Source organism: Vanacampus margaritifer, chromosome 4, assembly GCF_051991255.1.
Source record: "Vanacampus margaritifer isolate UIUO_Vmar chromosome 4, RoL_Vmar_1.0, whole genome shotgun sequence".
In the NCBI taxonomy this organism is placed as follows: domain Eukaryota; kingdom Metazoa; phylum Chordata; class Actinopteri; order Syngnathiformes; family Syngnathidae; genus Vanacampus; species Vanacampus margaritifer.
The window spans coordinates 11,694,934-11,722,481 of NC_135435.1; the positions used below are offsets into that span (position 1 = coordinate 11,694,934).

The 27,548-nt window shown below is 39.3% G+C and overlaps 6 protein-coding genes across 7 annotated transcripts; 1 reads left to right on the forward strand and 5 right to left on the reverse strand.

Moving 5' to 3' along the window:
• Window positions 1-465: 465 nt before the first annotated feature.
• LOC144050790 (uncharacterized) lies at window positions 466-3,965 on the reverse strand. The gene is made up of 2 exons (XM_077564377.1): window positions 3,432-3,965; window positions 466-2,096 (listed from the first exon to the last, which is right to left on the reverse strand). Exons 1-2 carry the CDS (start codon window positions 3,559-3,561, stop codon window positions 691-693), a joined length of 1,536 nt encoding a protein of 511 aa, XP_077420503.1. The 5' UTR covers window positions 3,562-3,965; the 3' UTR covers window positions 466-690.
• A 1,281-nt stretch (window positions 3,966-5,246) lies between these two features.
• LOC144050795 (uncharacterized) lies at window positions 5,247-8,457 on the reverse strand. The gene is made up of 2 exons (XM_077564386.1): window positions 7,770-8,457; window positions 5,247-6,427 (listed from the first exon to the last, which is right to left on the reverse strand). Exons 1-2 carry the CDS (start codon window positions 7,963-7,965, stop codon window positions 5,379-5,381), a joined length of 1,245 nt encoding a protein of 414 aa, XP_077420512.1. The 5' UTR covers window positions 7,966-8,457; the 3' UTR covers window positions 5,247-5,378.
• Window positions 8,458-9,664: 1,207 nt separating this feature from the next.
• Window positions 9,665-13,175, reverse strand: LOC144050797 (uncharacterized). The gene is made up of 2 exons (XM_077564388.1): window positions 12,786-13,175; window positions 9,665-11,640 (listed from the first exon to the last, which is right to left on the reverse strand). Exons 1-2 carry the CDS (start codon window positions 12,904-12,906, stop codon window positions 10,565-10,567), a joined length of 1,197 nt encoding a protein of 398 aa, XP_077420514.1. The 5' UTR covers window positions 12,907-13,175; the 3' UTR covers window positions 9,665-10,564.
• Window positions 13,176-14,643: 1,468 nt separating this feature from the next.
• LOC144050801 (uncharacterized) lies at window positions 14,644-16,593 on the forward strand. Its single transcript, XM_077564393.1, has 2 exons — window positions 14,644-15,091; window positions 15,326-16,593. The coding sequence occupies exons 1-2, from the start codon at window positions 14,902-14,904 to the stop codon at window positions 16,165-16,167; spliced, it is 1,032 nt and encodes a 343-aa protein (XP_077420519.1). The 5' UTR covers window positions 14,644-14,901; the 3' UTR covers window positions 16,168-16,593.
• An 820-nt stretch (window positions 16,594-17,413) lies between these two features.
• Window positions 17,414-21,833, reverse strand: LOC144050804 (uncharacterized). 2 transcript variants are annotated; one of them, XM_077564403.1, is made up of 3 exons: window positions 21,648-21,833; window positions 20,341-20,402; window positions 17,414-19,480 (listed from the first exon to the last, which is right to left on the reverse strand). In XM_077564403.1, exons 2-3 carry the CDS (start codon window positions 20,342-20,344, stop codon window positions 18,603-18,605), a joined length of 882 nt encoding a protein of 293 aa, XP_077420529.1. In that variant the 5' UTR covers window positions 20,345-20,402; window positions 21,648-21,833; the 3' UTR covers window positions 17,414-18,602. The 2 variants fall into 2 exon arrangements, with proteins under 2 accessions (XP_077420529.1, XP_077420530.1); XM_077564404.1 differs by lacking the exon at window positions 21,648-21,833 and adding an exon at window positions 20,771-20,896.
• A 274-nt stretch (window positions 21,834-22,107) lies between these two features.
• LOC144050309 (uncharacterized) lies at window positions 22,108-27,523 on the reverse strand. The gene is made up of 3 exons (XM_077563443.1): window positions 27,020-27,523; window positions 25,831-26,646; window positions 22,108-23,150 (listed from the first exon to the last, which is right to left on the reverse strand). The coding sequence occupies exons 1-3, from the start codon at window positions 27,210-27,212 to the stop codon at window positions 22,255-22,257; spliced, it is 1,905 nt and encodes a 634-aa protein (XP_077419569.1). The 5' UTR covers window positions 27,213-27,523; the 3' UTR covers window positions 22,108-22,254.
• Between the last annotated feature and the right edge of the window lie 25 nt (window positions 27,524-27,548).

Below are 27,548 nucleotides of genomic sequence, written 5' to 3' on the forward strand. Positions count from 1 at the left end.
TGATGAATGATGTAATATGCATCGTTCAGAAGATGTGTAAATGAAACAACTAGGAGAATATTTCTTTTAATCAAAGGCTTTTCTTCAGTTCATATTTTGCCGCTTTAATTGTAGTCAAACGCAGGATCCCTTTTGGGGAACTTAATGTGATCTTTTGTCGCCCCCTAGTGGACAGTCACGAGTAATGAAACAGCGTGACATGAGTCTGAAAAGTGTTAACAGTTAAGTGAGAGTGTGGGATGTTTTAACATCTGCCCTGCCACCCCTTCGCCACCATATAGGTAAAACTGTCTGCAGCCACCTGTGTCAAGTGGAGATAATATGGCATAACCGTGATATTAATTATCATAAACTGGATGTCCCTCCAAAACTGATGAAAAGACAAGAAGAAAATGGTTAAGGAAGATTCCCATGGGGCTAACAGCAACATTGAAGGAACTGCGGTAATGTCTAGCAAGTACTGGCTGTTGTTGGAAATAATACTTTATTGATCCAGGAGGAAATTCTGGTGTCCAGTCGAAGCAATCAGAAACACATTAAAGCAAGTACAACAACGACAACATACAGGTTTTTTTTTATGTACACTAACTGGCCAACAGTTGTTTTTTTAATTGTGCATAAAAGAAAGCAATAAAAAGCAAGTACAATTTAAATGTACTGTAATTGTAAAAGTGGCAAGTATTTTCCCGCTTAACTTTCTGAACTTGTTATAGTTTCCTCACAGTTCATTTGAAGTCCTGCAGCATCATTGACTTGTGTTTTATTTGCTTTCACACACTTGTGTTTCTTTATCTCATACTTATCATAGAATCTTTTATCACACACACTGCAACTGAACGGTTTTTCACCAGTGTGTCTTTTCAAGTGTCTTGTCATGGTGCCTCTTTGAGAGAATCTCTGACCACACACTGAGCAGGAAAACTCTTTTTCCCCAGTGTGTGTTCTCATGTGTTTAAGCAATCCTGAGCGGTCAGTGAAACTTAAGTCACAGACTGAGCAAGGAAAAGGTTTCTCACCAGTGTGTGTTCTGGTGTGTGTAGTTAAATTTCCCTTTAAAGAGAATGTTTTCCCACAAATTGAGCAGGGAAAAGGTTTCTCACCAGTATGTGTCCTTTTGTGCTGAAGTAACCCTGAATGGTCAATGAAACTTAAGTTACATATTGAGCAGGCAAAAGGTTTCTCTCCTGTGTGTGTTCTTGTGTGTGTTATTAAGCTTCCCTTGATAGTGAATCTTTTACCACACAATGAACAGGCAAAAGGTTTCTCCCCCGTGTGTGTCCTTGAGTGGCGAACTAACCCCGATCGAATACTGAAACTTAAGTTACAGACCGAGCAAGCGTAAGGTTTCTCTCCTGTATGTATTCTCATGTGTTTAACCAACGACGACCGGAGACTGAAAGTTAAGTTGCAGACTGAGCATACGTAAGGTTTCTCGCCTGTATGTATTCTTATGTGTGTTGTCAACTGTCCCTTCTGAGCGAATCTTTTACCACACACTGAGCAGGTGTAACGTTTCTCCCCAGTGTGTGTTCTCATGTGATTAACTAATGAAGAACGAACGCTGAAACTTAAATTACAGACTGAGCAAGAATAGGGTTTTTCCCCGGTGTGCGTTCTCATGTGTACTTTCAAAGTATACTTGGCATCAAAGGTTTTGCCGCACTGAGAACATTCCCAGCGTTTGCTGTCAGTGTGACGCGTCGCATCCCCTTTCGCACGCTCATCATCAGTTTCAGTTGAGTGGGATGTTGTGTTGTCACTGTCTGATAATGGAGCTAAGCGGCCACCTGCTTGTAATCCCCCACAGTGGTCTCCATCATCTTCATCATCATCATCACCTTCAATCTTCACAATGACACAGTTAAAAGGCAACTTGGTGATATCGGCCTCCTCCTCTTCTTCTTTAATGTCGGGGGGATCCTGGTTTTTGTCCTCGTCGACACTTGGGGGCTCCGGGCTCTCTTTCTCTATAACGTCCGGGGTCTCTGGCTCCTCCTCTTCCTCTTTTATGTAGTGGGGCTGTAGCTCCTCTTGCTCTTTAAAGTGGGAGGTCTCTTGCTCCTGCTGCTCAGCGTGATGATCTTCTTCAAGGATGTCTGCAAGATACATGTTGTGAAGATGTCATGAACAGGTACAATCAAGAGTTGGGGGACTCGAAGCATATGACTTGACTCAAGTCAGATTTAAGTTGCCAGTTTTAAAATTTGGAACATGAAGGATTAATTAATGACTAGACTCAACTTGAAATATATTGAAACTTGTTTGATTTTTGCTGTAGTTACTTGGGATTTGAGTCAAACTTAAATTAAAGGTTAAGACTTGAAACGTACTTGTGTGACTTAAGGCCATGAGCCTCCTTTGAAAATATGTGCATTTCTGGAAAGAGTTTCAGCAACTCTTTGCATTGTGCCTTTCCTTTGTTCACTTTCCTTCTGTACTGTATGTCACAGGTTTTTCTGGAGCCAATCAGGTTCAGACAGGCTGGTGTTCATTGCATAACTGAATAAAAACTAGTTCTACAGTTGACAAAATCTTGACCACAAAAAAAAAAACTAAGGGTGTATTCGCACCAGATTAGGCCTTTAGTCCACGTGTTTGGTCCAAACCAAAAGCGGACTTAATTTTCTTCTGTATTCTGTTTGGTGCAGTTTTGACCCACAACATGCCGGCAGCAGTGTGGCTAAACAGAAGACAGAGGATCCCACCATGATGTCTGCTACGTGCTTCTTAAGCCCAAAATGGCGCATGTATCCTGGAGTTGGTTCATATCGACCGTGGTTTGTATTCACACTTGAAGCGAACCACACTAGAGTCCATTTGGAAGTGGGTATGAAGCGTACTTTATACCAAAATGATTTGATTACACCACACTGAAGCAACAGCCAGTTTCTATGGTTTGTATTTTGTAGTAATTGGGCTGATATTTCTCAAATGCATTTGGCCACATAAAAAAGATACAAACCTTTTGATTGTTCTACAGTTTTTTCGCATTCAACATAATGCAAAAAATATTTATTTACGCATTTACAAGTCATTCCAAACGTACACTACGTGCACTAGAACCGTGGGAGATGAGCTTGTGACCCCTAGCCTTTGCATCTGCTAAGTTGCAAAACACAAGTGTTGGTATTTGAATTTGTTTACTTGAAACATCACAAAATGGACCTTTGTGGTGACCGTAATAATTTTTGATACACATATAGTTGCCTTTGCCATTATATTTAGTACTTGAGTTTCCATCAAATGATGGCAAATGAGGGATCGTCTCATTTCACCCAAAAAAAATTACGTGACAATTACGTCACACAGCGCCCGCATGTACAACTTCACAGCTGAAGAATCAATTAAAAATAAAGAAAAGAAAAGAAAAAACAGCAATGTTTTTAAAATACATGATTTGCTAAGCATTTGAAACTAAGAAGTGAGCAGACCTGCTCCGTGTGGCACAACTTGTGGCTTCTTGAAAACAGCGTCGTCCAGTAGTTGACGTTGTCGTTGGTTCTCTTCTGTTGTTCGACAAAGTTCCTCCTTGTAGTCACCTTTCACACCTTTTGCACACATTTTCACACGACAATGACCAACACTTTACACTCGCTCTTGATGTTTGTGTAGCGATGTAGCTAACAAACGCCTCTCTTTGTTCGCAGCTAGCAAGCTAAGCTATCGTGACAAGCTTAAAAGTACACTGAGAGGAGTGCACACGCATATGACGTTTCACTTAATTATATTTTACACCGGTAAAGTAGTGATGGAACGTTCTGTGTCAAGGTTTAAGACCATTTTGTATGAATTCGGGAAGATTGTTTTCAGTGGGGCTAGTAACACAAAACGTATACGGAAGTAGAGCAGTTGCGGAAGGTACACGGCAACTCCACTTGGACAAACTACGAAACGCCAATTAAATAAATGGGGGAAGGTTTTTTTTTTTAAGCATCTATTGTGACGATGCCCCGATCTAGCCTGTTGTGTTTACGTCTTCCCCTTCAACACAGCTGAATCAAATGATCCGCTCAACAAGCTCCGCAGCAGCTCAACAGTCCTGATTATCCGATTCAGATGTTTTAGACAAGAGATACATGGAAAACAGGCTGGATAGGGACTCTCTAGGGCCGCTAGTGAGACACCTAGTACATAATTTTCCATTTGAACGAAAACAAGGCCAGTTATTTAGTTTATTTTAAAATGTTTACTCTGTGTGGTTTCTGTGGAACCAAATATGAACACCAATTACATAATAAAGTAGCTCAGTCTTCATATTGATGCACTTGCTAATGCACGCAGCACAGATACAAATTGTAGTCGTTTTCAGTTTGTCACATTTCCTTTGGTCGTAAAATTAGCCTGGCTCGAGACGTGGGTGGCCCAAAAGGATGCCTAATTAAAAATATTGGTAATTGGCCACCAGGGAAAGCTAAAACTGCAAGAACAGAAATACCCTGGCCTTTTGCACAACCAGTCGTTTCCTTTTACAGTAAGTTTTCATAGTAGTGATACTCCAGCTTCAAGATTGCCTAGTAAGGGCCTCTGCCAAAGTTCATGCATTTGTGACAGTCCACCTTGACTATAGTAATACGTTTCTTACTGGTCTTCCCATGTCAACTAAATCTTGCAATCAGTATTTAGTACAAAATACTGCAGCAAGACTATACTGACAGTAACTAGAACATTTGATCATATACAGTATTATTACCTCTATATTGCCCATCTTGCATTAGCTCCAGCCAGGTATTACAATGGCCTACCCCGTAATATAATGTGGAAATGTAGCTGTAACAAGAAAGTTATAAAACAGCTACGTCTATAAAAGTCACTTTGTTTGCTGTGGTTTCAAAACGGTACAAGAATTTGCTCACAGCCTTGAATACCAGCCTCAAGCATAAAGCCAGAGCCATGTTTTTGTGTGTCCTTTGTCAATGATAAATAAAGATGTGATTTACTCTCACAACATGCTGCTTTTTTGGTGACTAAGGCCCGGCACACACACAAAGATTGTTTCTGTGACCACTGTGGGTTTTTCTTTCATTAACAGAGGCACAGCTTCTATTTTGTCCAAGTGCGTCGGACAGTCTTACAAGCCACAAGTTAAACTTGGCTGAGAAGGGGCAAAACCAGGATTTATGCGTGCAACTGGCATATGATGAAAGCAAATTTCTTAGGATGTTTAGGAATATCAAGTTTGCCACGAACTGCACCTATTTTGCTACCAGTGCAATGTACAAAGATATTCACACTATAGACAGACAGAACTTACTTTGTGAATACAAGGTTATTTATTCAAGATCATAAACACACATTTCCACCATTACCACAAACACTCAAACTAGATGAATTTGTAAAATAGTCAAAGGTCTTTTGAGTTTGCTTCAAATCTTGCAGCTTCATTGATTGCTGCTCTTCTCGCCAGCACACTTGTGTCTTTTCACATGATACTTAACATAGAATTTTTTGTCACACACACTGCAACTGAAAGGTCTCTCGCCAGTGTGTATTCTTGTGTGTGATGTTAAATTCTGCTTTTGAGAAAATCTTTGACCACAGACTAGGCAGCAAAATGGTCTCTCACCAGTGTGTGTTCTTGTGTGTTGAATCAATCCTGTACGATACCGAAAACTTATGTTGCAGACTGAGCAGGTAAAAGGTTTTTCTCCAGTATGTGTCCTTGTATGTGATCTTAAATTTCCCTTTACAGAAAATCTCTTACCACAAATTGAACAGGCAAAAGGTTTCTCCCCAGTGTGTGTTCTTGTGTGTGTTCTTAAATTTGAACGATTTCCGAAACTTAAGTTGCAGACTGAACATGTAAAAGGTTTATCTCCCGTGTGTGTTCTCGTGTGCTTAATTAAACTTCCCCTTTGTGTGAATCTTTTATTACAAACTGAACACACAAAAGGTTTCTCCCCGCTGTGTGTTCTTGTGTGTTCAACCAATCCTGACCTGTCAGTGAAACTTAAGGTGCAGACAGAGCAGGAAAAAGGTTTCTCTCCCGTGTGTGTTCTCTTGTGCCGTTTCAAATTATGCCTGGCAGCAAATGTTTTCCCACACTGAGAGCACTCCAACCGTTTGTTGTCAGTGTGATACGTCATATCACCTTTAGAGTGTCCATCGTCAATGTCAGGAGTGTGTGACACTGTGTCGTCACTATCTGACAGTGGTGCTAGGAGGTCTCCTTGTGATCCTCCGCAGTGGTCTCCATCACCTTCTGGGATGTGTTGACTTGAGCTACTGCATGGAGGTTCAGTCCCTTCGTTCTTCTCACTTGGCACGTTGTCTTCATCCTCATCACTATTTACAGGGATGATAGTGAATGGCAAATTGGTGATATTGTCTTCTTCTTCCTCTTTAACATGGGGGAGCTCTGGCTCCTCTTCCTCTTTAATGTGGGAGAACTCTGGCTCGTAGTGCTCAGGGTGAAGATCTTCACTGATGTCTGCAGGATACAAGAAGACAAAAACAGAAAGTTTGATAAAGAATTCTTCAAGTCTTCGTCTTTTCCCAACTTCATCACTAGTGCAGTTTTGAAGACATTCTGGAGTCACTTTTGTCACTTCGCCTTGATCTTTGTCACTGTCGAGTTCTCTTATGATTTTAACCTGTGTGAACCCAGAAATGACCCCAGAAATGACTGCGTAGAAAATGGATGGATGGAAATCGCTTCATAAACTGAACTCTGGTAGAATTTTTGGTTTATTTTTCACACATCAACTATTTATAGACAATTTAGCTGAAGTTGATCATCTGAAACCAAACAGAGATATATAATATGTGGAATTACTTATTACTAATGCTCTCACAGGTTAGTCTTGGTATCATGACTGACTTGGTCGTGTGTGTGGTATTTTGCTGGCTAGGAATCCCTAGTACACCAGTTAGAAAAGAAGAATGACAAACACAAGTGGTTTTATAGGAACTGGATTAACAAAGGAATCCTATCTCCATCAACACTGTGAACACTGTAAAAAAATAAAAATAAATGTTTAAAAATTACACAATTTAAATAAATAACAATAAACGTGACAGAATAGATAGAGGTAAAGAACAAAAACAAAACTAATCGGTAAACATGGCCATTTGGTTGATTTTTTTGGCTGATGTTTGAAGGGCCATAATTGGATGATGTAATCGTCCGGCCGATTAATCAGTCGGGCCCTACCTATTACATATGAACAGCATATTTCATTCATTTTATTATTGAAGTTTTTATGTGTGCTGAAATGTGTTTAAAATGAGTTTGAAATTTGGTAATAAAAAAGTAAATACACTTGTTAATCAAGTTAAAAGTATGTGGCTTATGACGTTTGAGTCTGAATAAAGGGGGCATAATTGTATTTTCACATAATCCTACAACCATTGATTTGCTAATGTTGTTATCAATGTCTTTGTTTTTTAGAAGACAGCTGTGTCAATTAGATAGTTTTGTGATTAGACAACAGGATGATGCAGGTGCAAGAAAGATGTGAAGGTCAACAACATCGACACGTCACTGCGGGAAGGAAGAACAATTTATGGATGTTCATCCATCTGTTTCGTATTTGAGACGCACATAATAATACATTACACACCTTAATGTACAATTTAGCGTATTTAATTAACTGGCTTTAGGCGCAAGCCAATCGCAGACAAACAACAATGTAAGCCTTCAATTAACCTAAAAAGCATGTTTGGGAAATGTGGGCAGAAAAGCAAGCAAGGCAGGAAAACGCAAACTTACACAACGCAGAGATCCAAACCCCAAATCCGAAATAAATGAGAAGTAACAAAGACAAACAAACCTGCTCTGTTTAATTCATCTTGGGGCTTCTTGAAAACAGCGTCCAGTAGTTGACGCTGTCGCTCGTTTTCCTGTTTTGTTCGAGAAAGTTCCTCTTCGTACTCTGCTATTGTTCCTTCAAACACTGCAATCACTTCCTCAAGGGCCGCACTTAATCGCTGATTCAGCAATGCTCTCAGCATTTCGACTTTACACATTTTTAATCGATATTCACAGCACTTTAAACTGACGTCTGAGCTGTTTAACGATGCATTGACCACTTCCGCGTCGCTTGGTTAGCAACTAGGGAGCTAAGCTAAGCTATGAGACTTCAACAAACGCCACTAAAACGAGTTTACGTTGGTAGTGATGTTATAGTCTAGTGAAGTAGTGAAGTGACATATTGCTCCGATACTTCAGTACGTTCAGTTGTACTCCAGAAAGATGTATTTAATGAAGCTAAGGCCGCTTGTCCAGCCATGTAACAACGTTAAGAGGGCTCACTAAGTGACGACACGTTCAGAATTTCGCTGCGCCCACTACACAGTTTTCTCATTGACCAAATGGCATTTCTTTATTATTATTTTACCCTTTCTCGGTCCTTAAGCCTTACTCCTGTTTAGAATTCCCGACAATCCTATTGAGGAGAGACAAACATTTAGAGAAATTAGATGGTAGTCTTCAATGTCGTCAATTCATGGCGACGGCAATTAAAGATGACGTAACATCATTGACGCGCGTCATACGCGTTCAGGCCTCTTTGTTTCAGGTGGAATTATCCAACTCAAAAATGATCACCACTCTTGTCCTTCACAACTCTGGTCATGAATGGATTTTGAAACGTTTAAACTAACTCTATGCATATCTACAAGATTAATTCTAATATGTTTGACCTACAGTATTCATGTTTGAAATCAGGGGTGTCACACTCAATTTGTGTGGGGCACATCTGGTTTTGTCTGGGCTACATCAATTCCACACAAAAAGTCGTTCAAGGGTTAAAAGGGTTTATTAAAAACAGTGCAGAACAGGAACGATTCTTCAGTACGTGAACAATATTGATGAGCGGATTGAGCGCTGTGAGAAGATGCCTCATTCATTTGATTTGCTACTTGTTGCATCCATGAAAATCAGACTTCATGGGATTAAGACTGAAAAATGACACCCAAAAAACGACATTTGATTGTTTTGGCCATTATAAAAATATAATTTTGTGAACAGAATTTACTAACTCTGTGGTTAAACCAATTTCCAGGTCGATATGGCCAGTATCTTGTGCTCTTTCTGTAACTACCCAATATGTCACAACATGGCACCAAAGCTGGCCCCTGGTTAATAGGAAAGTAGTCATTGGTGTCAAAGAATTATGTTGAAATAATACACCTGGATTGAGACTAAAATATCTGTGTCAGGGATGAGCTAAATTTAGCTGCAGTTGTTAGAAGAAGTCACGAGTCTTTGACGCATTTTTATGTAGGTTTTTGCTCTGCTGAGTGGTTAACAAAAAAATTCTAAAATTTTTAAGGCATTATTTTCAAAGGTATAATAATAATAATGAAAATAATAATATAGGCAATTATTTAAAAAAATATGTGGGAGTGTCAATTTCTCACATGTTTTTTTATTTTAATTACTTGCATTATTAGTGCATCCCCCCCATGAAAGGTGTGGGTAATGGTGCTCAATTTTATTTTGTCAAGTGGTTGCACAAATTTAAATAATCTGGCTCCAGATATATGAATTAATGAATTAGACATGAATTCTACATGGACATGTGCACAATACTATGAACTCACACAGTGAAACCAGACTCCAAACTCACAGGCATGGAGAGAACATGCAAACTCCACAAATTGAACCTGATGTTTGGTTATGATGCCAACACAGAAGGATAGTTTTGACTACATAACACGTCAATGAAGCACACATACTGTATAGCTTTAATATGACTCATATTGTGCTTAACATGGCCTTAATACTTTGGTACACGACATAGCTCGAAAAATTCACATATAGCCTTGACATAGCATACACAGACAACAGGGGTATACAAATAATAATAACAACAATAATAATAATAATAGCCTAATTTAGTTTCTTGTTAATTTCAAAGTGCCTTGTTTCCTTTTACATAATTAAACATATTTTGGTGAGCAGTGAGCACACCTTCCTTGCCTGACTGCTTCCCTGCATTTGGGTCCTCAACCCTACCGCTTGCACAACAGTATATTATTTTACTATCTTGATACACATGATAGTCCAAACAAATGAAAAATTCAATTTGATCAAATGGTAGCTGGAGTGCACTTGTATAGCACTTTTTCCTGATCATGTTTACAGACCTATATTTACTTGTCCCATTCAAACATACTTTCAAAGGTTATCCTTTTCAGTTAAAAATCACTTACTTGAACCTTAAGGATCCCGTACTGTACCCTGGCTAACTGCAGAAATAAAAAAAAAATCATCATTGATCATATTTAAAATCCGTCTATGTTGCTATTGGCCTTGTCCTAGCTAGTGCTAACCTAGTTAGTCTCTCAGGTCTGGGGCCCAAGTTTGCATTATACGTACGTTGCGATATCAACACCATTTTTACAGTATTCCAAATGATTGTTGAAAAACAAAGATTTGTGGTATTTCTTTCATGATGCAAACCATTTAAAAGTTTATGAATTCGTTTAACGCCTTTCAAGGGACCTAATAATGGGTAAAGGTTATTACTGTTTACCTACTTGTCTTTTTATTCACAGTCACAAATCCAATTTTACAGACAAGAAAAATACACTAGTACAGTGTATTTGAGATCCTGTAGCTTCATTTACCATTGCTCTTCTCACCAGCACACTTGTGTTTTGTAACCAGATACTTTTGAGAAAAGCTTTTATCACGCACACTGCAACTGTACGGTTTCTCACCAGTATGTGTTCTCGTGTGTTTAACCAAATTTGAACGTTCACCGAAACTTAAAGTGCAGACTGAGCAGCCATAGGGTTTTTCTCCAGTGTGTGTTCTTGTGTGTATGTTTAAATGAGCCTTACGAGCGAATCGTTTCTCGCAAACCAAGCAGGTAAAAGGTTTCTCACCAGTGTGTCGTCTTGCGTGTATGTTTAGATGTGCCCTGCGGGAAAATTGTTTACCACAAACTGAGCAGTCAAAAGGTTTCTCACCGGTGTGCGTTGTTGTGTGTGTTCTTAAATGTCCCTTTATAGAGAATCTTTTACCACAAAATAAACAGGCAAAGGGTTTCTCTCCAGTGTGTGTTCTCATGTGTTTACCTAAATTTGAACGTTCGCTGAAACTTAAGGAGCAGACTGAGCAGACAAAGGCTTTCTCTCCAGTGTGTGTTCTTGTGTGTGCTATTAAATGTGCCTTCTGTGTGAATATTTTACCACAGAGTGAGCAGGAAAAAGGTTTCTCTCCAGTGTGTATTCTCATGTGTACTTTCAAGCCCCACTTTGAACCAAATGTCTTCCCACACAGCGAGCACTTCCATTGCGCGTCTTCACCTTCAGAGTGCTCATAATCAGTGTCGGGAGAGTGTGACGTTACATCAGGAGCATCGGATAGTGCAGCTGAGAGCCCGTCTGCTTGTGATCCTTCACAATGGTCTCTGTCACTTTCTTCTTCATCATCATCATCATTTTCACTCTTCACAATGACAGTCAATGGAAAGTTGTTGATATATTCCTCCTCCTCTTCCTCTTTAATATGGACAGGCATTGGTTCCTCTTCTTCCTTAATGTGGGGTAGCGCTGTCTCCTCTACAGCCTCTTTAATGAAGGGTAGCGCTAGCTCTTCTTCCTCATTTGTGTGAAGGGGCTTCGGATTCTCCTTCTCCACTGTGGAGCGCCATTCGTGCTGCTCAGGATGAAGATCTTCTTCACTGACACCTGCAGGACACAAGACAAACAGAAATGGTCTGGTCATGTCAAGTTTCAGGTTGTGACTGATGATAGGATGTTGAAATAAAGAAGTGCCTCTGAGGTGGCATTGTGTACTGTCTCTGCTATCATTCACATTAATTTGTTATTTTCCACATTTTTTGTAATTTAGTGCTTGTTTTGCAATGTGTAAACCCGCTTTGTACTGTTTTTAGTATTTTCAGCATACCATTATTTGGCGTAGAGTATCAGCGCTTTTTTGCAGCCTGTTCCTAACAGGCAGACAGCGGTATAATGATTTGACACATCATCATTTAGGAAGACGATTTTCAAGATCAGTGGGCAATAGTTGCCCCAAAAGCCATGATTGTAATCTAAAAATATCACTTTTTGTCATATTTAGGAAAACTGCCAATATAAACCTGTCAAAAGTACATTTGAATGAGGTGTTAACCGTTTACCATGCACTTCTGAGCACAGTCAAGTCCATCACCGACAAACTCACGCAGTCTCACATTGATGTATTACCATGGCGCTCAAGGAGCTTTGTTGAATCTATGGCAAAATATCCACCTCCAAAATTTTTTTTTTTTAAATGTCCATCCCTCATTTGCTAACTGGGCATAAGACAAGCAAGGGACCACAGATTCAGAGGCAAAGTGGAATTAGCAAATTTATTGCAACTTTTTCATTTTCAATTGATTGTTCATTCCAAAAAATACAAGTTCAAATCAATAACATTTTTTGTTGTACTAACACTCCACTACAAGTCTTGCTTCCAATGTAGCAGCCGTGATTAACGTAGGCTTGTTGCACATTATGTACAGTGGATGTTCATGTGAGTGAGGACTGAGACGTGTGGCTTTGGTGAGGGACACAAAGAGGGGAAGGAAGTTGTGAAGTGCTGCTACGTTCAAACCTTACCAGCAGTTTTTAAACGAACTTCTCTCTTTTATTCTGGCCTCCAGTTGACCAGACACATCGGCAATCTGTCCGTTTTAGCAATGTACCTCTTATTTTCGACTGACACTTCACACATTATAAAGTATGGCCATAGAGAAGTTCGCCTTCACAAATAAGGATTAAGAAATAAACACATAACAATTGTAGTTACCACATAAATTGTACCTACTAAAGACGAGAGATAAACAAACCTGCATTTCGTAGCAAGACTTGGGGCTTCTTGAAAACAGCATCCAGTTGACCTTGTCGCTCGTTCTTCTCTTTTGTCCGAGAAAGTTCCGCGTAATTTTCATTCACACGTTTTACATTCATTTTCACGCGATAATAACACTTGACACGTACTCTTGATCTCTTCTGAGCGATGTGTTGATCAGTTCCGCGTCTTGTTGTTCGCAGCTAGCAAGCTAAGCTAAACTATCTCGAAAAGTTCACCAAGACGACTATATGAGGACACGGAGATAATATTTAATTAATGCTGTTTTATATCAGTAAAGTACTGATGATTCCCACTGTGTCGAAACTTCAGCACGTTCAAAGATAATTCAGGGAGAAAAAAAAATTGTCAAGCGCGTGCGGTTGCAAAAAAACGAAAGCGGAAGTAGAAAGCGGAAATTATACCGTAACGCCACTAGGACAAATTTCATGCCACAGTCATAATGCAATCTAAATACAGTTGTCTTTAACCACGGTTATGGTCACAAACCTTGTGACATAAGTAAATAGTGTTGAACATTACATAATTTAACGTGTGCATTATGTGCAGTATACAGTTCCTAGAAGGACGACAACGTCAACCGTTCGACGCTGTCTTCAAGAAGCCTCAAGTTTGCTATCACTTTCTTAGAAGTTAAAACGTTACCATTTTACAACAATATTCGAGTGGATGTTTTATAATGAATCCTCATTCGTAAAGTCCAACATCAGGGCACATTACCACGCCATGGCATTTTGTTATCTACTCGCCACATAAATGTTTATTTCATCTATTTATTACAAATCATGACCTATGTTGCGTGTCTGTACAGATTGTCGATGCTGTAACATACAAAAAGATTTAAAAAAAAAAGCTTAGAACATCCATCCATTTTCGGAACTGCTAATCCTCGTTAGATTTGCGGATGTGCTTTCAAACTTAAATATGCAATATTTTAAACAGAATTATCAGATTACTAATAATTATAATTTATTTTTAGACTCCATTCATATCACTCAAGGTCACCTAAGGCTACTTACAGGGTTAAACATTAGAATTAGATACAATTGTTTTTTAATGCCGCAAATTAGTCATGAATGTTGGTGGTTAATGGTTAACTTACAGCTTCACTGCTGCTGCTCTTCTCACCATCACACATGTGTTTGTTCATCTGATACTTATAAGTAAACTGTTTATCACACACACTGCAACAAAATGGTTTATTACCAGTGCGACGTCTAAAGTGTGTTGTCAAATTGCTACTTTGAGTGATTTTTTTCCCACAAACTGAGCAGGAAAAGGGTTTCTCCCCAGTGTGTGTTTTCATACGTTGAGCCAATGTTGAACGTACACTGAAACTTAAATTGCACTCGGAACAGGCAAAAGGTTTCTCCCCGGGGTGTGTTCTTGTGTGTGTTATTAAATTGCACCGCTTACTAAAACTTAAAGAGCAGAATGAGCAGGCAAAACGCTTACCCCTAGTGTGTATATTTAAATCGGCCTTCTGTATAAATCTATTACCACAATCTGAGCACCTATAAGGTTTCTCTCCGGTGTGTGGTTTTTTTTTCAGATTGCGGTCAAACCTTTTCTAAGAAAGGACACATGATAACCAATGTTGAACACCGAACAAGAACAGTTGAGAGAGAGAGAGACTTTTAATATGGGTATTTATTTGCATGTTTGAACTATGCAGCAGAAAATAAATTATGTATTGACTATGTGATTTAATAATGATTCTAATAGTCGTCACTCTCACACACACACACACACACACACACACACACACACACACACACACACGCACACGCAATGCAGTTCGCCTGGAATTCAATGCTTTAGTTTGTTCTAGTGGGCTTGCCGTAGCACTTCTGGTAGGCGAGCGCACCGCTAGCTCCAACCAACCACAACAACTCCAAGCTCACTTGGCATTTTAACATTTATTTAATTGCAAAATCCATGTTATTGTGCTTGTTGCCGGTTGTCCTTGTGTCATGAGGAAAAACATTCTACTTGGTTTTATTGTTGCGGGGATAAGATCGCCATTAGCTTTCCAGAGTTGCTTTTAGCTTGCTAGCTGCTAAGAAAGTCAGCGACACCTTACAGAGCTGAATATGTGTAAAGTTCAAATGCTGAGAGCGTTGGTGAACCAGCGACTGAGTGCAGCCGTCGAAGAAATATTTGTAGTTTTTGAAAGAACAATCGCAGAATACGAGGAGGAACTTTGTCGAACAAAGAAGGAGAACGAGCGACAACGTCAACTATTGGACGCCGTTTTCAAGCCTAAAAGTGGACTGAACAGAGGTTTGTTAGCTCTTTTCTACCGTTTGTTAATTAGATTTCGTGCAGACGTTCCTACAACGTGTGAGAAAGTATTATACAGTCATCCATCGACCTTGGGAGGCACTGTATGTAATGTACTGTCTCTACTGTACTGTACGATCCATTACCTAGCTCCTCTCAAATGGCGTCATTCATTCATGATTCCTCTTAAGCCTGGCTCACACGGCAAGATTTTATGTGTCCTGTGTACTGCAGATGTCAGTGAAGAAGAGCGTCATCCTGAGCAGCAGGATCCAGCACACTCCCACATTAAAGAGGAAGAGGCGGGAGAGCAACCTCAAGGGCCGGAGCTGCCTGTGCTTTGCGTTGTCGTAAAGAAGGAAGACCGTCAAAGTGGGGAGAACATAAGGGCGGAGCCTCAGAGCGGCAGCTCAAGTCGGCCCATGACAACGCAAAGTGCTAAAGGGTCCCAAGCAGACAGACGCTTCGCTCCTTTTTCTGTTAGTGATGACACGACGTCACACTTGCTGGACACTGATGATGAGCATTCTCAAGGTGATGCGAGATCTGAGCGCACCGATGACACATGCTGGAAATGCTCCCAGTGTGACAAAGCCTTCTTTAATCAGACTGATTTTAAAAAGCACATGCGATGGCACACGGGCGAGAGACGCTTCATGTGCTCAGATTGCGGTCAAACCTTTTCTAAGAAAGGACACATGATAACTCACACCAGGACGCACACCGGAGAAAAACCTTTTTCCTGCTCAGTCTGTAGCAAAAGTTTCAGCGTTGCGTTCGGTTTGGTTCAACACATGAGGACGCACACCGGGGAAAAACCATTCAGCTGCTCAGTGTGCGATAAGAGATTTGCTTACCAGATCTGCTTGATGAGACATGCCAGCACGCACACGGGAGAGAAACCACATTCCTGCTCGGTCTGCAACACAAGTTTTCGGCTTCGGTCGGCACTCATAACTCATATGAGGACGCACACTGGAGAGAAACCTTTTTCATGCTCCGTCTGCAATAAACGTTTCTGTGCCAATTCAACATTGAGGAATCATATGAGGACACACACTGGTGAGAGTGTTTAACTGTGCAGTTTGTGGCAATAAAGAGTACCCAAGCCCAGGGCATCATTTTTAACAGTTGCATTTGACATTGACGCAGTGTTACTTAAAATCAAAGGTGGAGGAGCCACATTTAGCCTGGGTTGTTAATGGCAGTTAATGTTTGTTGCATGTACAGTACATGTGCACTTCCACAGCAGTATCAAAATCAAATGATGAAGTGTTTGAGAATTATAGTTTGTGGTAATTTTACAGTTAAGATGACTAAGACTTGGGGGCCGTCAATTACTTGTGTGCACAATTACATGCATTCTGGAGGAAAACAGTTAATGAATCAGACGGTGATGTGTTGTAGTGAAACCAAATAATGGATATATTATTGTGCATGTGGACTGCAAATAAATGCTGTGATGTATCAACCAACCAATATTATTAAAAATGGAAAATACATTTTGGACATGCAGTATATTCCTTCTTAATCTTCAGTGTATCATTCCATGAACAGAGAATTTGTGTGTGCTTAAAAAAAAAATACAATGAAAAAAAATAAAGAAGCAAAATCTTCCCGATCCGTCACCTTGCCAAGTATACGTACTTAACACACTTAAATGTTGATGTATTTTTACATTGCTTAAAATGTGGCTCTTTTTGGAAGTAAAAAATGGGGGGTTGGTGTTATTGGTTATGAGCAAATCGCCATTTTTTTTAAATCTTTTTTTGTTTTACATATATTGTATTCTTAAAAAACATTGATTTCTTAGACTCAGATACTGTATGTTGTGATAGTTTTATCATTTAATTGAGATTGGCAACAGGATCGTAATTTTCTTCTATTTAGTTACATGGCATAACATGAGTAGAAAACTCCGAATTTAGAGCTTAATTTTTCATTTAAAAAAAAAGTAGTGTTTCAGGCAGTTTAGTGGCAGCATACGACAATACCTCTTACACACAGTACATTGAGTGGATTAACCAAAATTAGCAAATAACATTAGTAGGAAGGTTATTCTAAGACTTCTAGGCTGACTTAAGTGTGGTTTACTGCGTATTCAGAGCCATAGACATTGTTGGATGTAACCCCCGTATCTCCAAAATCACCATCTCAGGAAATCACAGGAACGCCATCTTGATTGAGTTACCCAACACATCATTCAAGTTGGTATTATAGTACATGCCATACAGCATACAGAAATCGCTTTAAAAAAATATATATATATTTTATTCATTGTCATTGATTAGAAGATTACAGACTCGTAGCCAATAACTTGTTACGTCACCTTTCCAAACTCTTTTTCAAAGGTCTTAGAGCCATGAGTGATGTGATTAAAGGACTAGCTGACTAAGCTGTGTAATACCACTAGATGGAAATAAACCTGCACAAAAAAATTTGTCTTCATGGTCGACTGCAACATTCTGGAACAAAGCACTACAACCTCCATTTTAATAAAACAGGCTTACTCAAATCTTTACAACTTTTTCACTTCACAGATCAGAGGGAAGAGGCCGAGTTTTGAAACACTTAAGATTGTTCAGTGTTCAAGAGTTAATATATTTGTTCTCCAGCTATTTTCAACCCTTTTGATTTAATAATGAGTGAAAATGACAAACAGCATGGGACCAGACCAATAGAATGAATTTGTGAAAGAATACAAAGACAGCAACGATAAACTTGGCTCCATGCAACCCCCACTCTCCTCACGATGAGGACAACATCTTGATGGCTGTGGAGCTGCGGGGATCCCAAAAGAAAGTGAGCTAGACTCCAGCATGTTTTTTTGTTTTGTTTGTTTTTTAATGACACTAGTCCCGCATCATTTGTGACACATGATGGAAACGTCTGCTAACACAACCAGAACAGTCCACATCCAATCAAATCAATGTTCCAAATTGTCACAAGTCATTTAGTTTTTGTCAAGTCAGGCCAAAAACCATCAGTACTGTATAGCAAAATATGTATTAAGGACATTTATACATATAGTGATCCACTCCCAAAATTAGTTAAAGAAAAATGAGCAGCAATGAGCAATTTAAATGCACATACTGTCGATAGATAACTAGAGCTTTTTTTCCTTTTATTTTTTAACTGATGTAAATGTTTATTTCGAATACGCATTTCATGAAAAATCCTTTACTGAAACACAAGGTAAAGCAAGGATCAAAACGTGTAGCAAGAAGTTAAAACTTGTGGCAGACCAGATGATGCCACAAAGTCTGCAGTTATAAAAATAAATAAATAATCAGGTTGAACATCTATATTGTAGACCTATTAATGTAGTTAACATGGCACGTTACCCTCAACTAACTCTACTGCCCATGTCTCTATGACATCAGAATTTCTTGTAATGGTAAGTCCTTTTATGCAGTGTAAAAAAATGCAGTATTAAATGTCTGTATAATTCAGTGTATAAATACCAATTGAAAATTAAACACCCGCTAGTTTTAAATCACACACACTTCAGCTAACATACTTTAGCGTGTTTTTTCATGTGCTGAACCAAACCTGAACGAACTCGAAAACCTGCTTGGCAGATTGAACAGGAATAAGGTTTCTCTCCCGTGTGCATTCTAGTGTGCAATGCAAAATTCCCTTTCAGGGAAAAACTTTTCCCACAGAATAAGCATGAAAAAGGTTTCTCCCCAGTATGTGTTCTCATATGCCGCGCCAATGTCGAACTATCATTAAAACTGGTGCTGCAGACCGAGCAGGAATGGGGTTTTTCTCCAGTGTGTGTTCTCGTGTGTGTAATAAAATTTCCCTTTTGGGCAAATCCTTTCCCACAAACTGAGCACATGAATTGTTTCTCCCCAGTGTGCGTTTTTTTATGTTGAAGCAGCGCGGAACCATCACTAAAACGTTTGTCGCAGGCTGAGCAGGAAAAGGGTTTCTCTCCAGTGTGTATACGCATGTGGGTTCTCAAGTTTCCTTTTTGAGAGAATTTTTTCGCACAAACTGAGCATGCAAAAGGTTTCTCTCCGGTGTGAGTCATAATGTGTCTTTTCAAGATTTTCCTGTTGCCATAAGTTTTAAAACACTGAGAGCATTTCAAGCGTTTGTTGTCTGTGTGACATTTCAAATGTTCATCATCAGTGTCAGGTGAGTGTGACATGATATCTTGACGATCTGATAGTGGAGCTAAGAGGCCGTCTGCTTGGTCTCCATCACCTTCTTCTTCATCATCACCTTCATCTTCACTCTTCACAATGATACGATTAAACGGCAGCTCAGTGGTTTCAGTCTCCTTCTCCTCCTCTTTAACATGGGGGGACTCTGTTTCCTGCTTCTCCACCCTGGAGCTCCACTTTTGTTGCTCTGGATGAAAACCTTCTTCATGGACATCTGCAGGACACAAAAAGACAAACCAATCATTTATGTAGAAAGTCTAAAAATAAATATTTCAAACTTGTCAAAATGTATTTAAATGTAATATTTAGATTTGAATTCAGAGGAATATTGTGAAATCCTGGAACATAACCTGAAGCCATCCTTTGTGAAGTTACAGCCTGGTAGACGATGGATCATGCAACATGACAATATTCCAAAGCATTCCAGCAGTATAGCCAAGGAATGGCTGAAGAACAACAAGATTCATGTTTTGGATGTGCCCAGTCAAAATCCTGATTTAAATTCTTTCAAAAATACTGTGGCGGGACACCCACCAACCTCTCTCAATTGGCTGCATTTTGCAAGGAAGAGTGGCAAAAAAATCCCCAAAGTAGATGTGAAAGACTGATAAGTCACTAAAGAAAGTGTTTGGATGAAGTTCTCATTGCAAAAGGAGGTGCAATGTCTGATTAAGTGAGAAGTTCACATACTTTTGCACCCATGAAATCTGAGTTTTTCTTAAATCAACAACTTTTGTTCAAGAATGAATGACAATATTATCATTATTTTTGTTCAAGTCCATTATTTTTAATGTTAGCATTGTAGATTTAGGTATGACTAAACATTTAATACGGTTATTTTAATATTTCCTACAAAAAATCTGACCATGCCTGCCTTCACAAACTGTATATTCTTCCTAATATGTGAAAAATGAATAATATTAATAAATTTAAATCACGACTTTTCATCTTTTACTTGTTTTGTATCTCCATGTGTGCACTATGATTTTTTTTTAATGCCATACCATGTCTGTCCATTGTGTAGCTTGAACCCAAGCTTCTACCTCAATTTGTTGGTGCGCTCAATTTGCTTACCCATGTGTCCGGTACGTAGTCACAGCTTTAGTATTTTTTGGCCTTGAAATACATGGGACGCACTAAAAGATAAAAAAGAAAGAAGGGTTTGCAGGTCAACATAATTATGCAGTTAAATGCATTTAAAGTTCATGAAAATATTTTTGGGTGACAAAGCAAAAATGTATTGAAATTATCTACCCATTATCCATCCACATTTTTTAAATTATAAAATTGCATATATTACACTTTATTTAATGGTTTACTATTTCAAATGAAAATATGAGTACTTATTAAATATATACAATATAAATTATATTTAAATTAAATGTAATCTAACTGTAAGTGTGTCATAACATTCGACTTTTGACACATTTTTATGTTGAATTTTTCTCTGAACTTTTTGATGAGGGTGGTGTTTATTAGAATAACTTGTGCGCATATATAATACCTTATTGACAATTCCGAGATGGCGTCTCAGGTCAAGATGGCGGTCAATTTGGTAAACGAAATCCATCCGCTCATTGAAAAGCATTGGACTTTTGATCGTTGTGATTTGATTTGTGAGGGTTATTTTGATTTCAAAATGTGATGAGATGTCGTTTGACTACTATAACAATCGGTGTGGCTTGTATGATAGTCACAGGCAAAAGCATTACAATCCGCCGTTTGTTTTCACCGTATAAAGGAAGCATTTGCATTGCGTCATTGCCAATAGAAGTTTATAAAAAAAACTAAATAAACATTACACACACATAATGATAATAATAATAATTAGGTGGCCAGTGCTCAGTTGTTTGTGCGCTTTGAGACATGCTACTTCACAACAAAATTATTGGAATAGAGCGAGGGCAAACAAACAATACAATTTCACTGGATTCAGAACAGTTACCTGGCTGAGGTATAGCAGGAGACATAACGCGTGTGCGTGCGTGCGTACGCGTGCGTGTACGTGTGTGCGGCGCACATCGCCACCCAAGCGTTTAATCGTGCATCTTTTCTAAAATATTGTGTCAACATTTACCTGTCCTCAGTAAACTGCTTATTTAATAACTAACTAAATAAATACATTAATTAAAATAACTTTCCAAAGGGCACTTTTTTGCGAGAGGGCAGAGGGGCAAGGGTGTCATCACCACTAGGAGTCTGCCTGAGCACGCCAGTGATACCTGCTGTGTTTAGCACAATTTAAGGCTTTTTACAAACAGCTATCAGTTGTTCACGCTGTCGCTTGTTGGTTCAATACTTTCCATACTCTTCTATCACGCTTTTTTTTGCACACATCACACGGGGTTACAACACTTGACACTCACACGACGTTTGCTTACCAATTCGCTGCTAGCAAACGCGTCTCTTTTGTCGCAACAAGTAAGCTAAACTAATATAACTGGAGACTCTTCCAAGTCTCTTAAAAAGCAGTTATCAAATACAAATAGCTATGCGATTAGCCTTTTTATGACGGAAATGTGCACCTAAGGAAAGAAATACTCCACGATGAGCATAAACCGGATGTTTTACCATTTTACTTCCGGTGGAAAAGACAAAATGCTTTCCTCGTGAAAGTGAAGGACTCATTACACTCTGCTGTCAATAGATGGCGTCTGGTACAGTCCCATTCCAGGAAAGGAAAGAATGCTGGTATCGGGTTTTTGTGCTAGTTTACAGCCAGCATACGTATGTTTTATGACCGCAATGCAGAAATGATTGAAGCAAACAAATGTAAGTCAACATGTGTAAAGAATCACATTGTGGAATTTCAAATGAAAAATCCAGTAAGTGAACTGTTTTATTTCATAAGGGTTATGTTGGGATAAATCAACTATAAAGCCGGTTAATACAACAACAAAAACAATAAACTGTAACGGTAAATGTATCCTTTGGCTCTGAAACATTTCCTGAAAATGTTTAATTGCACAATTTAGCTAAACACTCTGCCTAGTGTTTTTTCATGTGGTGAATGAATGACGTATGGTAACTAAAACTTGTGTTGCAGATTGAACATGAAAAAGGTTTTTCTCCACTGTGTGATCTCATGTGCTCTCTCAAAGTCGCCTTTTGTGAGAATCTTTGACCACAATCTGAGCAGGTGAAAGGTTTCTCCCCAGTGTGTGTTCTCATGTGTTGAACCAGACCTGAACGAACTCGAAAACTCGTGCTGCAGACCGAGCAGGAATATGGCTTCTCTCCAGTGTGCGTTCTCGTGTGTGCGACAAAATTCCCCTTTATAGAGAAGCTTTTCCCACAGAATAAGCATGAAAAAGGTTTCTCCCCAGTGTGCGTTCTCATATGTCGTACCAATGCTGAGCTATCATTAAAACTGGTGCTGCAAATTGAGCAGGAATGTGGTTTCTCTCCTGTGTGTGTTCTCGTGTGTGTCGTCAGGCTTCCTTTCTGTGTGAAACCTTTGCCGCAAAGTGAGCACATGAAAGGTTTCTCTCCTGTGTGACATCGCATGTGTCTTTCCAATGTTGATTTGTTGAGGAAAGTCTTGTCACACTGAGAACATGTCAAGTGTTTGTTGTCAGTGTCACATTCTATATCACCTTCTTCCGTGTCGGGAGAGTGTGACAATGTGTCGTCACTATCTGATAATGGAGCTACAAGACTGTCTGCGTGGGACCCTCTCTTCTCACTTTGACCGTGATGAAGCTGCGAAGAGTGAGGCTCGTCCTCATCGTCCTCACTCTTCACAATTACACGAATCACTGGAAGCCTGCTGATATCAGCCTCCTCCTCTTCCTCTTTAACATGGGCAAGTGCCAGCTCCTGCTCTTCCACTCTTGAGTTCCACTCCTCAAGCTGCTCACGATTAAGATCTTCTTCCATGGCATCTGCTCGACACAAGGAGACAACACTTGAATGGATGTACCATATTGCTGGATATTGGAGGCAAGGAACTGGAATATGCTTTTAAACAAAGCTGCACAATCAATCAAATTTTAACCATGATAAGGGTTGTATTTAAAATGCGGACTCTGCTTTATAGTCAATATTTTTTTCAACCAGTTAGTCAGCCGATTGCGGCCAAATTGATAGTCAGGATTATTTTTTATTGATATATATTGTAATCATGATTATTAATCCAGATTATCATTATGTCAGGAACATCACTAGACACTGTGTATGCTTCTTGACAATTGAGAAGTGTAGTGCACAAACCTGCTGTGTGCGTCCTGAAAACAGCGTCCAGTAGTTCAAGTTGTAGTTCGTTTTCCTCTTAATTGTTCGAGAATGTTTCTCCTTGTACTCTACCGTTTTTAACACATTTTTTTTGCACACGATAACCACACTATAGTCACACTCGAGCTCTGTATTAACGATATAATGCTAACAAACTCCTCGCTTTGATAGCAGCTAACAAGCTAAATCGACATCTCCAGATAGGGAATACAGCTTTATTCTGACCGGATGTTTATAATCGATGATAATCGCTCCGTCATTTGACAGAAATGTGAACCAATGAAATACCGAACGCAATATTTTAGTACAATAAACACGATTTTGAGTGCTGAATTTTTATGACTACCGAACTTCCGCATTTCTTCTTCGTTTATCATTTAGGAAACTCGCACATATCACGTATAGCGACTCTGCCGTCTACCGGGTAAAAAAGCATAGGTGTGGGCAAAAGTACTACTGTACTTGTGTTTAAAAAATAAAAAGAACAGAAACAAAGACACACTGGTACAAGTACATATAATGGTTTAACTTATTTATTCCAGACCCGTCTCCCATTGGAAATGTGGGGTGCATTATGAAATGCAAAATATGATTATTGTGACTAGAGAAACTAAAGCTTTAACACCAAGCAAGTTGTGTTTTGTTTTGTTTGCTTTTAACTTATGCAGGCATCAAATTCAAAATGAGTGGATATTTTGGCGGGGGGGGGGGGTAATCCATTTGAACAATACTTATCTTGTATTTGTAGTGTATTAGGTTGATAAGGATTTGCAAATCATTCCAAAATGTCTCAATTTCATGATAATTGCTTATCACAACAAATAGCTAACCATGACAGCATATGGAAGACAAACAACAACAAAAACTAAACACAACAGCAAATAATAAAACAACAAATGACTCAACAAAACAGAAACGTAATCACAACACCATATCAAAAACACAACAACAAATAACTAAACAACAATTAGACAAACACAAATGAATACAACACCATTGACCTACCGGAAGCAATAAGTACTGGTGGGTAGTGCAGAGTAGACTCATTGCTGACTGAACGAAGGCACTGTTCATCTTTAACCTGAAATTCCCATCTGGCGTGGTTTTTCAAACGAGTGATACAGGTGAATGAACTAAACATCAAAACTAGACATCCAAAAGACTCTCTAAAAAAATACATCATTACAAACTTCCATTCTTCATCCACCAGCAACTTCCTTTTTACAGTGGACCATTATTGTAGAAAAACTGTTGTTTCAGACGGCTTGCATTGTAGGTGGGAGCAAACATGGCTCATTAAGTAAATATAAACAGCCCTGGATTGGCTGGCAATCAGTCCAGGGTGTACCCCGCCTTCTGCCCGAAGCCAGCTGGGATAGGCTACAGATAGAGTGTACGTTTACTAGTAAAATGTATGAACATTTATCTACTAATTACAACATTTATCTACTAACCTCGCAAAAAAATATCGCTGCAAATCCGTGAATACTTTGTGGGCTGCCAGTCCTTTCTGGTGATTGCTTCTATCAATCAACATATTTTATCTTCATTAGTAGGTATGTGATAAAAAGCAACATTTGGTTTACTCTTTTGTCTGTCTGTTATATATGATATGACCATTTTATAAGATAACCGATTAGATAGAGGACTTTACGCTGTATGAGATTCAGTGGTTACAATACAGGCAAGTGGCTCTTTTGCCGTCCAGTGTCCCTGAGGTGGCTTTCCCATGAGGGCTGTGACGTCACGTGCAAAAGGTAAATTTTGCCATTTTGTTGTGTTTTGCCATGTGAGGGACGTTTGTGGGCGGAAAGTCTATGTTTACCCCTCCAGCCAATCAAAGAGCAGGGTGCGTGTCGCTGAAGGCAGGCGCAATGTTGAAGAGAAGAGTGGGGTTTGAGCCATGGGAGGAGTCAGTTTTGAATTGGTTGTTTACAAACACAAACGGACCAATCTAAAGACCCCACCTTTAAGAAAATGGATGGATGGATGAATGAATAGCAAAGGCTAATGCAAGTAAAGACAGCCTCTCAGGATTTTCTTTCTCTGTTTTTAAGTTTTATTTCATGTATGCTCACACAATGTGATTCAAAATATTAAAGGCATTCAGTGATTAAGGAGTCAGGACCATTAATAACACTGTGGAGATTTGAATACACACATAAAAGTGACTTACAGTTTAAGATGATGTGTGGTGTTGTGATATATGTGTGCAAAAAGCAATCTGGCCTACAAAAAAATTCCTCAAAAATGCAGTTAAAAATGAAAACCAACTAAACACACATGCTTTTTTTTTTTAAATACTAATATTAATCCTTCACATAGAATGTCACTGACACTGAACTCTGTCATGCTTGTGCCTTCTTGTCATGTGCTTGACCATAACTGAGCGAACGCTAAAGCGTGCGCCGCAGACTAAGCATGGAAACGGCTTCTCTCCGGTGTGCGTTCTGGAATGTATCTTCAAATAGCCTTTTTGGGAGAATGTTTTCAAACAGATGGGGCAGCTAAAAACATCATCCTGATTATGTGTTCTTGTGTGTCTCAATAAATTTCCCTTTTGAGAGAAGTTTTCGCCACACACCAGGCAGGAATACGGTTTCTCTCCGGTGTGTGTCCTCATGTGGTTATCCAACGCTGAGCGAACAGTAAAACCTGTGCCACAGACAGAGCAGGTGTATGGTTTCTCGCCCGTGTGTGATCTTGTGTGTCTTATTAAATGTCCCTTTCGAGAGAATCCTTTGCCGCAATACAAACAGTTGAAGGGTTTCTCTCCAGTGTGGATAATCATGTGTTTTTTCAAAAGAGACTTGTAGACAAACGTTTTGTCACATTGAGAACATTTCCAGCATGTGTTGTCAGCGTGACATGTCATGTCCTCTTTTGTGCCTTCATCATCAGTATCGGGGGAGTGTGACGTTGTGTTGTCACTACCGGACACCGGGGTTAAACGACTGTTTAATTGGGATCCGCTGCAGTGGTCTCCATCACCTTCTTTTACTTCATTATTGGCGTCGTCAATCTGCACAGGAACACAAATCACTGGAATGTCACTGACATCAGCCTCCTCTTCTTCCTCTTTTATGAAGATAGGCTCTTCCTCTGAATCTCTATCATGCGTGGGCTCTGGCTCTTCTTCACGGACTTCTACAGGACACAAGACAGACACCCATGATGATTTATCTTCATTGCCATAATGTACCACCCTTTTTGACCTGATGGGAAGTAATGGAATACAAATACTTTTACTGCCCTAAAGCATGTCTTTACGTTAGTATTTTATGACGACTTTAACTCTCTCTATTTTCCCACATCCGCGGATTACTAAACTTCTCCAACATTTTTTTATTTTATTTTTATTTTCTTTACATACTGCATATTTTGAAATATTTTCTCAGCCTATGTATCTGCGATGCCCCTTTAGACCCCGGGCGAGAAAAAAAATCCTTGTGGAGAACATTGTAGATCAATTTAGAGGAAATTCCGTGACCTGGTTTGTAAAGAATTTAAGTGAACATACCTGTTCTCAGTAGATCATCTCGAGGTTTGAAAACAGCGTCAAGCAGTTGACGTTGTCGCTCGTTCTCCTCTTTTATACGAGAAAGTTCCTCCTCGTATTGTGCTATCGTTCTTTCAAACACGACCAACACTTCTTCCACAGCCGCATTTAGTCTCTGATTCAGCAAAGCTCTCAGCATGTCTACTTTACACATTTTCAAACGGTAATCACAACACTTTACACTCGCACTTAATCTGTTTAGTGATGTGTTGATATCGAACGCCGCACTTTGTTAGCAGCTAGCCAGCTAAGCTATCCAGGGCAGCTACAGAGACGAGTTTATCAGAATACGAATAACTAATAATGTTTACTCTTCTATAAAGAAGTACAAGTAGAGACTGGAACACAATGATTGCTAAGCATGTGCTCGTCTCAGTTTGTGCCGCTACAGCCTTAACCAAAGCGTAACCACCACCGTCACGTGACTGGCGACTCTTCTTTTAGCTTTACCAGAAACACGTGACCGCTACGGCAACCACGTGACTTCGAG